This window comes from Convolutriloba macropyga, chromosome 6, assembly GCF_964194025.1.
Source record: "Convolutriloba macropyga chromosome 6, txConMacr16.3, whole genome shotgun sequence".
Classification (NCBI taxonomy): domain Eukaryota; kingdom Metazoa; phylum Xenacoelomorpha; order Acoela; family Convolutidae; genus Convolutriloba; species Convolutriloba macropyga.
Window position 1 is genome coordinate 52,469,725 of NC_134473.1, and position 15,724 is coordinate 52,485,448.

General features: G+C 35.5%; 1 protein-coding gene across 3 annotated transcripts in view; it reads right to left on the minus strand.

The window, feature by feature from the left end:
- Positions 1–15,724, minus strand: part of LOC142341756 (acid phosphatase type 7-like) — a 324,947-nt gene that overhangs the window by 12,629 nt on the left and 296,594 nt on the right. For all 3 annotated transcript variants that reach the window (XM_075392947.1, XM_075392949.1, XM_075392948.1), the window contains 2 exons: positions 15,093–15,385; positions 14,526–14,660 (listed from right to left, as the gene is read on the minus strand). In XM_075392947.1, coding sequence (XP_075249062.1) covers positions 14,526–14,660; positions 15,093–15,385 — 428 coding nt within the window. The remainder of the gene's footprint in view (positions 1–14,525; positions 14,661–15,092; positions 15,386–15,724) is intronic.

Below are 15,724 nucleotides of genomic sequence, written 5' to 3' on the forward strand. Positions count from 1 at the left end.
CAAGATCTTTAGCCAATCTAGATAATTTCTCAATGAGTTCTTTTCCATCTGAAATTTCGTAATTGTTACAAATCGGTTTTGCAAGTCGAACACTTGCTATTGTATCAAAACTTGCTTTGCTTGCATCAACCTCTTGCTCAAGGCTCATATCATCTATTTCTAAATCTGACAATTCAACAGACTTTAATAAAGAGTGGTATTCTGTTGTAGAAACTTTTTCAAATCGCTCTTTCTCTTTTTCTAGATTTTCATCAAATTCAAAAGACAAATCAGAGAAGTAATTTTCACTGTCCTCTTGTTCGCTTAAAATTGGTTTTTTAATGGGGGCACTTGTCACGATAGTGATTTATTGCGTTTCCTTTTAAGAAGGATTCTGAGATATCCGATGTTGAACAAATTCGATCACTGGCTTTATAGTTTGTTTGAAAAAATTGTTCGTTTGCAAAATTCAATTTTTTAACTCCTTGAAAAGTCTGTTTTAGAATGGGGTAGCAATCGTTTTTCTGTCCCTTTTCATTGTCATGCAGCACGAAGTATTTTTCTTCGTTGCCTGACTCGTCGTAAAATTTAATGTCTTTCGGAATTTTTTTGTGTTTCAATTGTTATTTGTCTTAGTTTTTTATCGAGACGTTTCTACATCGAATGTCTGGGAAAGCTAAGTTTTTGCCTTCTGTGCAGATTATTTTCAAAATTTGGAATTGTAAAATGACAAGTTGATAGCGGAAAAATCGGTGAGATAATTTTCCTCTACGTCCAAAAAGCTACAGTTGGGGCTTGTGGTCTGGGTAGAGATACACTGGATGTGGGGAACCTATTATGTAAAGCCTATACTTTTGTAGAGCAGAAATTACACCACAAAGTTTTCTGGCTGCTGTACTCATTTTTTGCTCATTTTTTGTGTAAACTCGAGAAATAAATGAAACTATCCGTTTTCCTGTAGGAAATTCTTGGACTAAAATTGAAATAAAACCAATTGGTGATGCATCTACATGAGCATGGAAGGGGTATCTTGTGTCTGGAATTGCTAAGACCGTATCTTCACTTATACGATCTTTAATATCTCTGAATAACTTTTCGTGTTCATCTGTCCATTGAAATGTGATTTCAATTTTTATGAGATCGTAAAATGGCTGACTGTCTACATGCAGTTTTTTTATGTACATGCTGTAAAATCCTAAACAACCTAGGACTCGCATTACATCTCGTTTAATCTCAGGTGTCTTCAAGGCTTTCAGATCTTCAACCGTTTTCTTTGCTGGTTGAATTCCGTCTTTGCCTACTACATGTCCTATGAATTGTATTTTGCGCAAAAAGAATTTTGTTTCCTCAGGCTGAGCTTTTAGTCCTGCTTTGCTTAGCAATAGATGGTACTTTTTTGTTATTGAGTACATTTTTTCAGCGGTCTGAGCTTGCATGATTGTGTCGTCAATATAAGTTACGGCTTGTCTAGATTACATTAAGGGTGCAAAATGATTGTCATTATCCTACTAAAAAAGTTTAGTAGTCCACAAAGTCCGTAAACACCACGTTGAAACGTGTATTGTTTTGAACCTATTACGAAACTTGTCAATTGTTGTGTATCCTCCATTAGAGGGACTTGATTATTTGCAGAGCATAAATCACTTGTAGTGAAATCGTTTCCGTTCGATCTAGTCAATAGAGAACCTATTGGCTCTAGAGGCCCTGAGTATTTACTTAGGTCTCTTAATGAATTTAGATAAATGGCGCCTATTACTAGTTTCACTATGTTTCCTTTAGGAAGAATGATCACTGGATTAATAAATGACGATCCCATTTCGGTATCGTCTCCCATTTCTCGAATGACTCCAGCTTTACAAAGCTGTTCTAGCAAAATTTCAAATTTTTCTTGGTAGTGCTATGGTACTCGTGATGGTCTTTGCCTAGTCAAGGTTGAATTTTGTAGTAGTTTTACGTGAAATTTTTGCTATATTTTGCCAACGTCATATTTGTGTTGAGTGTAGACGTCCTTGTCTCTGGCGAGAAGTTTTCTTAGATCTAGTAATTGTGCTTCGTTGATGTCTGATTGACTGAAGTCAAATTTTTTGGAAACTCATGGTCTGACTTGCTAAACATTTCCAGTTTTTCTAGTGGTATTTGTTGAGGTCGAATTCCAACTTCTTTTGTTGCTTTTGGTTTTAAGTTTTTTAGATCCTGACTGAGATCTGTTTCCAACACATGGTGGTCAGCAAACTGCTTTTTTTGTACATTTTTTCGAGCTTTTTTCAACTCTTGTTTGATATATGTTTTGTCTAGTTTCGGATTTTCTAATGTCTGAATTGGGTTTTCAACTTTTTCAGTTACATGAAAGATGTGATTGAAATCCGTTTCAGTTTCGGTTAAGACATCTAAGAACGCGACAGTATCAATCAGTATGTACTTTTGTGACTTTTGACAAATTTCTTCCAAAGTGTATTCTAATGAACCTTTATCTATTGTTACTTTACGATCACCAGAGTTGTTAATAAAGAGTGGTATTCTGTTGTAGAAACTTTTTCAAATCGCTCTTTCTCTTTTTCAAGATTTTCATCAAATTCAAAAGACAAATCAGAGAAGTAATTTTCACTGTCCTCTTGTTCGCTTAAAATTGGTTTTTTTTTGGGGGCACTTGTCACGATAGTGATTTATTGCGTTTCCTTTTAAGAAGGATTCTGAGATGTCCGATGTTGAACAAATTCGATCACTGGCTTTATAGTTTGTTTGAAAAAATTTTTCGTTTGCAAAATTCAATTTTTTAACTCCTTGAAAAGTCTGTTTTAGAATGGGGTAGCAATCGTTTTTCTGTCCCTTTTCATTGTCATGCAGCACGAAGTATTTTTCTTCGTTGCCTGACTTGTCGTAAAATTTAATGTCTTTCGGAATTTTTTTGTGTTTCAATTGTTATTTGTCTTAGTTTTTTATCGAGACGTTTCTACATCGAATGTCTGGGAAAGCTAAGTTTTTGCCTTCTGTGCAGATTATTTTCAAAATTTGGAATTGTAAAATGACAAGTTGATAGCGGAAAAATCGGTGAGATAATTTTCCTCTACGTCCAAAAAGCTACAGTTGGGGCTTGTGGTCTGGGTAGAGATACACTGGATGTGGGGAACCTATTATGTAAAGCCTATACTTTTGTAGAGCAGAAATTACACCACAAAGTTTTCTGGCTGCTGTACTCATTTTTTGCTCATTTTTTGTGTAAACTCGAGAAATAAATGAAACTATCCGTTTTCTTGTAGGAAATTCTTGGACTAAAATTGAAATAAAACCAATTGGTGATGCATCTACATGAACATGGAAGGGGTATCTTGTGTCTTGAATTGCTAAGACCGTATCTTCACTTATACGATCTTTAATATCTCTGAACAACTTTTCGTGTTCATCTGTCCATTGAAATGTGATTTCAATTTTTATGAGATCGTAAAATGGCTTACTGTCTACATGCAGTTTTTTTATGTACATGCTGTAAAATCCTAAACAACCTAGGACTCGCATTACATCTCGTTTAATCTCAGGTGTCTTCAAGGCTTTCAGATCTTCAACCGTTTTCTTTGCTGGTTGAATTCCGTCTTTGCCTAATACATGTCCTATGAATTGTATTTTGCGCAAAAAGAATTTTGTTTCCTCAGGCTGAGCTTTCAGTCCTGCTTTGCTTAGCAATAGATGGTACTTTTTTGTTATTGAGTACATTTTTTCAGCGGTCTGAGCTTGCATGATTGTGTCGTCAATATAAGTTACGGCTTGTCTAGATTTCATTAAGGGTGCAAAATGGATTGTCATTATCCTACTAAAAAAGTTTAGTAGTCCACAAAGTCCGTAAACACCACGTTGAAACGTGTATTGTTTTGAACCTATTACGAAACTTGTCAATTGTTGTGTATCCTCCATTAGAGGGACTTGATTATATGCAGAGCATAAATCACTTGTAGTGAAATCGTTTCCGTTCGATCTAGTCAATAGAGGCTCTAGAGCCCTGCTTATTTACTTAGGCTCTGCTGGCTCTGCTGTATTTACTTAGGCCCTGCTGTATTTACTTAGGCCCTGCTGGCACTAGAGGCCCTGAGTATTTACTTAGGTCTCTTAATGAATTTAGATATATGGCGCCTATTACTAGTTTCACTATGTTTCCTTTAGGAAGAATGATCACTGGATTAATAAATGACGATCCCATTTCGGTATCGTCTCCCATTTCTCGAATGACTGCAGCTTTACAAAGCTGTTCTAGCAAAATTTCAAATTTTTCTTGGTAGTGCTATGGTACTCGTGATGGTCTTTGCCTAGTCAAGGTTGAATTTTGTAGTAGTTTTACGTGAAATTTTTGCTATATTTTGCCAACGTCATATTTGTGTTGAGTGTAGACGTCCTTGTCTCTGGTGAGAAGTTTTCTTAGATCTAGTAATTGTGCTTTGTTGATGTCTGATTGACTGAAGTCAAATTTTTTGAAAACTCATGGTCTGACTTGCTAAACATTTCCAGTTTTTCTAGTGGTATTTGTTGAGGTCGAATTCCAACTTCTTTTGTTGCTTTTGGTTTTAAGTTTTTTAGATCCTGACTGAGATCTGTTTCCAACTCATGGTGGTCAGCAAACTGCTTTTTTGTACATTTTTTCGAGCTTTTTTCAACTCTTGTTTGATATATGTTTTGTCTAGTTTCGGATTTTCTAATGTCTGAATTGGGTTTTCAACTTTTTCAGTTACATGAAAGATGTGATTGAAATCCTTTTCAGTTTCGGTTAAGACATCTAAGAACGCGACAGTCTCAATCAGTGTGTACTTTTGTGACTTTTGACAAATTTCTTCCAAAGTGTATTCTAATGAACCTTTATCTATTGTTACTTTACGATCACCAGAGTTGTTAAGCATTATTGGCAATTCCATTTCTTTCCTTACACAATAGACATTGTATGTGTAAAAACCTTTGTCTTGAAGGCCATTGTCAACTATGAATGATGTTCCTCGTTTGAAAAAATGGTTTGATGGTGTAATTGTTAGAATTCTACTAGATTTTGGTTCTAGCTTGAAAGGTTTGTTAAGCAAAACTTTTTCAAATTTACTTACAAAAGGATAACTTTTTGTTTGATATTTTGAGAGCGTAATTGAGACGTTTGGATAAATTTTCAAGTTCATTTTTGGCGTTGCGAACTCGATTGATTTTGTTACAAAATTCAAAAAATCCATTCAAAGAATGTTTAATTTGCAACAGTTTTTGAGATCTGTGTAATTTTTACCTTCAATGTCAAATGCTATGGGGACATGCATGTAACCTAACAATTTTAATCGTTCACCGTTAACTGCGATTGTTTTTTGTTTAGATTCAATTAGTTTAACATCGATCAGTGACCTATGTTCTTGTAGAGAATCAAAGTTTATTAAGGAAGACGTTGCTCCTCTATCAACTAAAAACTGTGATTTGAAACCGCTATGTTTATTACTCTCTCCTACGGGTTGAATGTACAAGTTAATAAAAATGTTTGTCTTTTTTACGAAAATTCGTCTAGTTTAAATTAATTTCATCTTGTTGATTGTCCACAAAGAATCCATTAACTTTATTTTCTCTGAATTGAACTCTGGTTGAATTACGGCTTCTACTGTTATCTTTAGAATTCTGATTAGAACTGTTACTTCTTCTTTAATCTGTTTTGGACTGTTTGACTCACGATACCTTGTTCGGGAATCGTTTCGATCATATCTCGATTCTCAAAGCTTTGTGAGCGGATTCTGAAGTTATTGTTCTCAGATCTAGGATAGGGAGAGAGTATTTCCTGCGGTTGTCTTGGTTGTGGTAACTGTTTCTTGGTGTATAGTCTTGTATGTGTCTACTCTGATTTCTAGCATAACTATCTTCTCTTGGACGACGTCCTCTATAGCTTTGATAGGTATCTCTTAACTTATCTCTTTGCTGAGGTTGCTGTCTGTTTTGTTCTTTAAAGTCTCTGTTTGGATAGCAATAGGCTATTGTGTGACCTGACTTTCTGCAAAATTTGCAAAATCGTAAGCGATTTTGTTTATTTCTAAGCTCATTTGGGTTGTAGGCTGCGCTATTTCTGTTATTTTGCTTTAAACATGCTAATTCTTTGAGCTGGTCTTTTACCCCATCTATCTCCATTTTGTTTTCTAGACTGCTCGAAGCTGTGCCTGTGAAATCACTACTCACTACAAAACTTAAGTCTTTAGTGCTAACATGATTTTTAAGTTGTTTGCATGTTGCTTGAGGTGGTTCTATCAAAAATTTATGCGCTTTTTGTTTAAGTGCTGGAGGGATTTATTACTCTTACAAAAAATTTCACACACTTAGTTTGCCTTTGAGCATCTGTGAATGGGTCTGGCCATCCTTTTTCCACTGCTTTTGTTAGTTTGTGTACATAGCTTTTTATTAATTCGTCTGGTTGTCTACGAAAACTTTCTACTTCAAATCATTTTCTGTACTTGTCTTTCTCGTCTGTGAATCTATTTAAGAAACCTGTTCTAACATCATCCCATGGTTCTGCTGGTGACAAATATTAGAACCATCGGACTGCTGGTCCTCTTAGGGCTGAGCCAAATAATGTTTTTCGGCGTGCGTCATATGCATTTTTAGCGTCTCCTGCTTCTGGTCCAATTCCTAACGAAAATTGTATTTTTCTCTCTATGAGAATTAGAAAATTTGCTATGTCCCACTTGGGTCTATGACTGTAAATTTTTCAAGAGATATGTCTGGGTATGCTACAATATCCGCCATTTTTTTAAGGTTTTTGTTTAATGATTATTAAGTTTTTACTTGAAAAGATAAACAAAAAGAAACAAGACAGAAATATAATCAACAGAAATTAAAGCTATGAAAAAATCAGAAGTTTTATGAAATTTAGAAAAAGATTTAGACAATTTGCTTAAACAAATGGTCCTATTTCAAAAAAACTATTTGGAGTACGAATTGCTTGTTATGTAGCAAGCTAGTCCTGGAACGTTGTCAAAATTAATGAGGATTTACATATATTGCTTTTGCTTATCTTTTGTATAACTAGTAACTTTACCTATATCATTACCATGTGTAATAGTTATGTTCAAAAAGTTAGCGTCAAAATTCATTGACATCAAAATTCGTCGTGAGGGTTTATTTTAGGCAGTGTCAGTTATAAATTTGATGAATAATTTAGTGAACTAGAGCTCAATATAACTATTCGACTTGTGCAAAGCCTTCAAATTTTTTGTACAGGATTAGAACTTGCATATGTTATAAAACAGTGTAAACGCGGATCGTTGATAAACTTGTAAAAAATAATCAGAGATTGTTTGTCATTATTCAAGGTGTATTGTTTTTACTTTTGAAACTTTATCGTCGTACAAAATGGTAACTTTCAGATTCTTTGTACCAATATCCATAAGCTAAGTTATGAGACAAAAAAAAAGAATAGTTTTTATTTGTTTTCCACTTTGTTTTATACAAAAAATATTTGAGATTGAATAATTAGAAATATTTGTTCATTCGATGATAGCAACCGTTTTCGGTTAGTTGGTATTCTATCCAGAAAAATTTTCCTGCGTGACAGAACGTTGGTTTTTGATTGCTTTCAGAGAATGCTGTTGTTAAAATTGTGCTAAAAACTCTGACTCGATAGGAAGAGATTTGGTTATTGCTATCAAATTTCCTTATTAAAACACAAAAAAATTTTTTCTTTTAGGATTACTTCTCTAATAAAGTTAGGTAATGTGGGTGAAAAGATGGAAACTTCCTCAAATTTATAGAGCTTATTATCTGGTAAGGGTACTAATTTCAGGTTTTGGTTGCTTTCACTCAATTATTGGAAGCTTATGGTTGAGTGTACATACATTGTAAATCAATAATTGAGCCATGTTTTTTAAGTCTATTGAACACAAAATCTAATGTGTACTTTCAGTTTTAAATAGGGTTACCTGACCAACAGTTTTTGTTCTTTTAATACCGTACACTATTGTCACGTATGATTGTTCAACGTCGATGACGTATTTGAGCATTCGACAGTCCGCTGAGTTATCCTTAATACTTATTTGTTTGTCTCCTATTAGGTATTCCATGCACTTTGTGCTAAAATCTTGAGCTCTTAATTTGTTGAAGTGAATTTTTATGCAAAATTATACGTACCCTAACAAGTACAATCGAATATATGGCTCTGAAAAACGAAGGAAAAAAATAAATATTACAAAATAACAGTAAAGGGAACGTTTACTTAAGAAGGTTGCACGAAAAGATCGTGATATTTCTGTTAAGTTTGCAGTTTTGGTGGTTAATTTTCGACGAAACGCATTGTTTCTATTAGTAGATTAGCTAACAACAGGCGTTGATTGGCTTTTAATGGCTATGTTTTTGTCAGTTTGTTCGAATATTTGCTCAAAGTTGATGATGTTTGGCAAATTTTAGGAAATTTTTTGTAAGTTTGAGATGAATTTTGGGATTTGTACCGCCAATTTGTTTCCAAAATGAGATATTTTCAGCTTTTGTGGATCAATTTGGGTAGTTTTTCACAAGTTTCGGGCAATTTTTGGATCAATTTTGGCAAATTTTGACAATCTGTTACCAAAAGCGGGTGTTTTCTTAATGAAACAGGGCAAAATCGGGATAACTTTGGCTAATTTTGACTAGTTTTTGACAATTTTGAGATAATATGTCAATAATTTGGGTCAAATCTTAGAATTTCTGGTCGAATTTATTCCAATTTTGTGTTTGAAAGCACAAATTGTTGTTGAATTTTTTTAAGTTTAGACAATTAATGGTTAAATTTAGGCAATTTTTGGAATAAAACCGATCAATTTGCCTGAAATTTGGGTAAAATCAGAAATATTCTGGTCAAAAATGGGCAAGTTTAGGACCAAAGGGTCTAAAATTGGGCAATTTTTTGGTAACAATTGAAAAAGTTTGGTCTAAATTAGTGAACTTTAGGGCTATTTGAGCTTCAATTGGCAACTTTAGAGGAGAATTTGTGTTTATTTTGGTCAATTTTAGTTAAATTTGTCACCAAAATTCAATTATTTACTCAAAACGGGGGTGAATTTAGGCAAAAAAATACACAATTTCTACACCAAACGGGGCTAAATACTTCAAAAATCGGATAAAATTTGAAAGTTTTTATTTTATTTTGGATAACTCTAATGAACATTTGTGTATAATTGGCTGATTTTTGGATGAATTTGCTCTAATTCCCGTCAACTTAGGCAAAAAATGGACGAAATGGGGCTAAAACTCTGATAAAACCAACTTTGTTTAACATAAAACCCCAAAATTTTAGAAATTCTGACGCCAAATTGAGGCGTTATATTGATTGCTGGGGCGTTTGGTTACCAATACAACGTTTATTTATGGCTGTCAGAGTGAAATATTAATTTTAGGGACACTAATAGATACACTCTATTTCTATAATGAAGCAGAACAACGTTAAACTAAGCTTATTTGAATGTGGGTCAATTTGTTTTTGCAGTACTATGGGTTTGGAGGATAATAAGTTTGATAATTTAGACGATAAATAAAAAGTAAAGATGTCTAAGACACACTAAATTTAAGTTACGGACAATATATGAGAGCTAGATTAATGAATATGGGTGTAGGATTTCGTATCTAGGATTAGGGGGGATAGTACAATTCTTCATGCTAACAATTTTAAAGATTTGGTTAAGTTGAACACAACTATTTAGTCTAAAAGTAACTTTAATGTGATCGGTCTTGTCTAATTTTGTGCGGGGGGAAGTACAAAGACCTTTTTTTATGATACACAATTAGTTACTCACGTGTGCGCTTAAAAAACCAACCTACAGTGTCAAAATTTGGGTCTGAGAAGCAAAGAACCGGCGCTCAAAGTAACTAATTCAGTGGACTGTTCTTTTGTGGGGAGAACCCGTCTCTTTTGGTCGGCCGTAATTGAGAAGTTCAGAGTCTTAGAACATCTCGCACAGGTAGTGGGATAGCGCGGTATGAGGCCCTAACATAGAACCTGTGTGACCTCTGGGTTTTTGGTCGAGAAAACTAGCCACAAAAAGACCACCAGGTCCCTAATTGTGTGAGCAACCGACGTTCCTTATTCCTCGTCGCACCAGTTTTTAACTCGGATGTGGTAGGGATTTTATTTGCTCGATCTTAATTACCACACTATAGTCAAATCAAAATTATTTACGCGACTTTAACTAAGTGCTAGAATAAGTCTCACTAAATGCTCACAATGTTCTTTACTAACTTCCAAATCTATGTGTTATTTTCTAGAAATAAAATTGATCAGATATAAAGATTAATTAATAAACATATAGAAAGGATAGAGCACAGTTTGGGGTAAATCCTACTTGAAAGTATGGAGAGGTATCTAATCTTAACCAAGAAATTATATCCATTTTACTGCTGGATGTGAATATTACTCTAAGTTAGTTTTGCTATAAAATCGGCAGACTTACAATCGCTGTTGTTATTCCCGCTTAGCGGAGGGGTAGAGATTTTGCTCCTAGAGCAGAAAAAGGAAGAGAGAGAGAGAGAGAGAGAAACTTTTAGTTGAAACTGAAGCGGCTTAAGTCGCGCTGGTGGAGTTGAGATACTGATTTCCTTCAGAAGCAAGCTCTAGGCTCGTGCGTGTTTAAACTTGAGTCAACATGACTCAAAAATCACAAGACTTATGACTAGCTCTGAAATAACTCCTAGGTCATTCGTGGAGCCGAATATTATTCGACTTTAGTCGTATATTTGTTTCAGACTTGCTGCGGTGAAGAGCGGCCTGGATAGATTCAGTATCCTTCACTTAATACGCGTATCAATAGCAGCAGTGAATCAGCCGCCATGGCCTATAGTGTATTAAATAATACACAGCAGTATTTGGCCATTAATAATGTACTCTTTCACTCAACGCGTTTCACGCAAGCATAGCTCTCTCTTTATATTCCGTCAGTTTACACTAAGTCTAACGTGTTCACAAAGTGGACGGGTAAATAACTATAAATGTTTTGTAGTATCGGTAACTGCGGCGTCAATTATCCAATTACCAATACTGCAATATCGACTGACAGCACGTGGACGTTCCTTTATTTTCAAGGAAGTGAGATAAAAAATCTAAAGAAACGCAATTTGTTGGTGGAAATCATTCATATGTGTCACGAGTTTACGAAGCAATGATCCTTTTTATCGATATTTGAATCGTAGCCAAAAAACAAAATCTTTTGTTTGTTACAAATATAACCATGTTTGCGAACAGAAAAGTCTTATATTTTTACGCTGCCCTCATTCACAATATTAATGGTAGAACTTTGTGTAAGTTTCAAACGGTATAGGTTTTCAAAACTGCTCCATATGGTTTTAAAGACATTGGGTATGCTCAACGGGACCGAAAAATGTAATCCTTCTGTACCAGTTTAAACCACTGCACTGTCATAGTAGACTTGATCACAGTTATTATAAGTATTTAGATGTCCCTCGGATCATTGTGCACGTGACAAACACCAAAAAACGTGAAAGGATGTGCAATTTCTCGATTTTCAAGTGTTTGAATCTTTCAGTTAATTGTATGCAAATTATTTTGACAGACCTGGTAGATGAGGCCTTCAATTTCTGAAGAAATATGAAGCTCATCTCAAGCAACAATGGTTGTCTAATTTTTAAAACTCTCTTGGTGTGGTGTAACGAGAATTATTAAAAACCTAATATATCTTCTAACCGAACTTTCGCTGTCACTGATTAATTTGTCGCGCATTTCTTTGTGGAAGGCGTTTCCGTCCAAAATATTTTTGCCACGAAATTTTTTTTTCGTTTTTCAACTTTCAGGTTAAAAGCGAAAAAAACTGACTGGAAATTTCATATAGGGCGCCACATTTTCGTCCGTAAAGTTCAAAAGTATGTTTTACACGCTCAAAGTATTAACATATGAACAGTGAAATCCTGTAAATAAAAACGAATAAATTTATTCAAAAATTTGGTACCGGTAGAAGCCCGTATAGAAAAAGTTCTGAGTCTCAATGATCGCTGCCTGATTATCGTTTATTGTGAAACTCTTTTAGTGTTCTGATAATTTCCAACTCCTAAGGATCTCTAATGCTTACTTGAATGAATGATTAACAACATTTCTCGAACTTGCCCAAAAAAATCTTTATCTTCATTCAGAAAAATTAGAAAGTGAAATATCAATTTCGCATACCAATTTCGACCAGTGAGCTACACATTTTTATTGATATGTCAACAGGATGTGAAAAATACTTAATTTCTTTAAAATGTTTGAGAAAGGAAGCAAAAACTGCAGTTCGGTCGGTTTCGGAAAAAAATCCCACGGAAAAAAAACCCCCACCCAAAATAAGATAGGAAAAAACTCCCACGGAAAGAAATCCTCAAGGAAAAAACCCCAGGGAAATAAACCCCCACTTGACTGCCAAAGAGATATAAACTCAATCAAAATTAAATAATTGAATAATTAATTGACCTAAATTTACACATACACAGATTCTAACACAATTACACAGATAGAATGCAAAAGATTGAATGACATGTTTGAAGGAATTGCTCGCAAATATTCTAATGGTTGATTTTTATGTGCAGCACAAACAATTCGTTTTATTCTGCCATGATTTGCACTTTATTTCACTACCTGCTTCCCCCCCTTTTGTTGTGCCCCGGTAAACTCTTGAAGCGCTTGTTGTCTGTGTATCGCCTCCAAAATCTTCCGGGTTTGTTGATTTGCAGCATCGATTCAAAACCTCTATGAAAACCTTCTATAGCATTGTTGGTCCTCGGCAGGTGCTCAATCGTTCGATGATAGACATTCCACATTGTGAGATGAAAGCCTAAGTGCTTTTCGCCTGCCCCCATTCCTGCTTAGGCTGCCGAGATGAACTTCTTCAAAGATTAAAAAATTGGTTTAGACGGTACTATTCTGAGTGATTTTTTGTTCAGGGGTAGGTTTCGAATGGGGCTTCTCTTTTACCACCCATTTTTCTTAGTATGAACCTTATTTTTTTTATAGAGGCCTAACAATGAAATCTTTCGAAAAAAAAATTGACTGATTCATATCCCACTGCTGGCACTGAAATGCATATTTTATAAAGTTAATGCGTGAATTGGTCATGAAGAACGTGAAAAATCACGTGATTTTTTTAGGCGTGTGTGTTCAAATTTTTGTTTTGTCTTTTAATTTCAATCTTATTGTCTTTTTTTCAATGATAAAATGGGTTTTATTTCCTTGGCGGTTTATTTCCGTGGGGGTTTCTTTCCGTGGGGGTTTATTTCCTATTAAAATCAAGCGGGTTTTTTTACGTGGGGTTTATTTCCTAGACCCAGTTCGGTATGTATCGCCATTTTCCCGGAGCTTGGTCGCAGAGACTTTTATCACTGAAACCTTGAAATTACATCCCCGATTTCTTTCTGACACTTTTTCTGTTCAAGTTTCAAGTTTTGCTATTAACATTATCATATACAAAATGACTAGGTGGGGTGGGGTGGGGTTTGCTATAAACGGTATCATTCGCAGAAATCGAGCTAAGTGGGGCGGGGCATTGGACGGCTGGACGTACGGCGTTCTCTTTGATTTTGTTGATTGAAATTGTGTGGTAAAGAAATTGTCCATTCGAAAATTTCAATTTGGTTGCTAGGTTCAGAAGCTTTCTCAGACTTTCACTGTACATGATCCTCAATCTGTGCAGAGAAACTTCAGACGGGATTTGACTCAAGACAGAAATTAGTCAGTCGGCGAGTGGTTCTGTTCAAATAATAGGCTTCAATTGCTCTGTCTGCCCAAGTTTTGTGTCTGGTTTTGCAATGTCTCAGTAATGGTTGTTATGCAACTACAGTGTTTCAGCGATGAACGTCTCTGAGACAGAGGTCCGGGTTGTTTCTATTTTACTAACTTTTGCACGCCTTAAAACCTTTGTCACACCAAAAACACATGCCTTCCGTTTATTTTTTCAATTATTGTTTTTGCAACTCATTTAATTTTGTGATAAATTGATAAATTACATTGTTCAACGCGGACATGATCAATTCAACTTGGTTTCTTAAAAAACAGCTGGCTTCCTCTGTCGAAAAAGTTGATATAGTTGATACAGAGTACGGGACAAACCCATTTTCTGTTCCAAAAAATGTGTTTTCATTATTCACTGACCACAGAGAAATTGGGTCTCCTTGTTTTTAAATAAACAAATTAAAAAAAAATTTAAAAAACTCAGCTTTTTTGAGGCCTCTCTTCATGAGAAAACCGAGGTCTTAGAAAATGAAATATTGTCATTTCTGAGCTCTGTAAAATTCAGATGTATCTGTTATTCGGATATAGAGCTAATTCGCAATTTTTTTCCAAATTAAATTGAAAATAGATGACCAAAAATGTCAGAAAAGTCAAGTGCTAATTGTCTGATAAAGACGACCGGATCCTAAAATTAAAGGAGTATCAACAGGCATTTGAACATAGATAATGACCTCGCTGGACTACAAAAAATTGATTGCTCGTCTCACCTCTGCAGCACCTTTTAAACTATACAAACCATTATCAGAGTAAAAACACTTATTAGCTTGTCGACACAGTGCTTTTTTTCACTGGAAGGGATTAAAATTAGTTATTTGAATCTCACTTTGTCACAATCTAGGTTGTCTTTGGCACTGCAGTACATAGGCCGGTGTCCAGCAGTTACAATCCAAGGGTGCTTCTTCCTTGCTTCTCTCTCGTTCGCTTTCTTCAGGTCAGCAACCAGCCAGTTGTACTGCGCCTACATAAGTAAAAAAAATGATCAAGTCAGTCCATTTCATTGAGCTTATTTAGGGTACTTAGAATTGAAAGAAGAGGAGACAAATTAAAACTTAAGGCGAAAGTGAAAACAATGCTGAGACGCTGAAATCAAAAATGATATCAGATATAACTTTCAAGCTGCGTTCGCTTTTCTTTATTGCTGTTTGACGGGAACAAAAGGAAATAAACTAAACGGATCTATTCTGCCACCCTCCCGTTTTTGTATGACTTCATGTTTCAAAATTTGTGTTGCATAGCATAATACTATTGGAAAAAGAAAGAAAGATCGAAGAAAGAAGAAAAACATGGGCTGAAAATATTTTAACTGAGCTCTGTGGGTGGGGGTTAGTGGGAAACGGGAAAAGAGAAGTGAAGGAGATAGGAAGTAATTAAACAGGAATAATTAACCAACCTGTAGTTGGCCCAAACCGAACTCATCATAAATGTAAAACTCAGTAGTGAACATTATCAAGTGAATAGGTCCCACATTATAGCTGTGATAGAAGACACTCGGAGGAGGTGACGTGAACTTGTTCCTGTATTCCGAGAAGTTGTTCGTCTTCTCGTGGTTGCCAGGAATGACACTGTAGGGAACTCGCGATGCTATAGGCTGAACGAGACGCATGAACATGTCGCCCCTCGCACCCATCAACTCGTTCATGTTGTAGGCAATGTCACCAATGTGCCATACAAGGTCATAAACACCTGATGAAAAAAGGCATGAAAAGTTACCCAGGTTGAGGTCCGGACCCAAATTCGTTTATGATCAGACCCAGACGAGCGCACGCCCGTGTCTTTCCAGGCCGAAAATACAGGGTCATCACCGCTTAAATTTTTTTCATCGCACTGAGCGCAAATCTTACACTTTTCAGTTCAAATTCACCGCAAATCTTACATCTTAGAGCTATTTTTAGCGGTGAAACCTCAACCCGGGTGTGTGTGTGTGTGCATTGGGGGAGGGGGGGGGGGGGTGGATAACCGGTGTGTGTGTGTGTGTGTGTGTGTGTGTGTGTGTGTGTGTGTGTGTGTGTGTGTGTGTGTGTG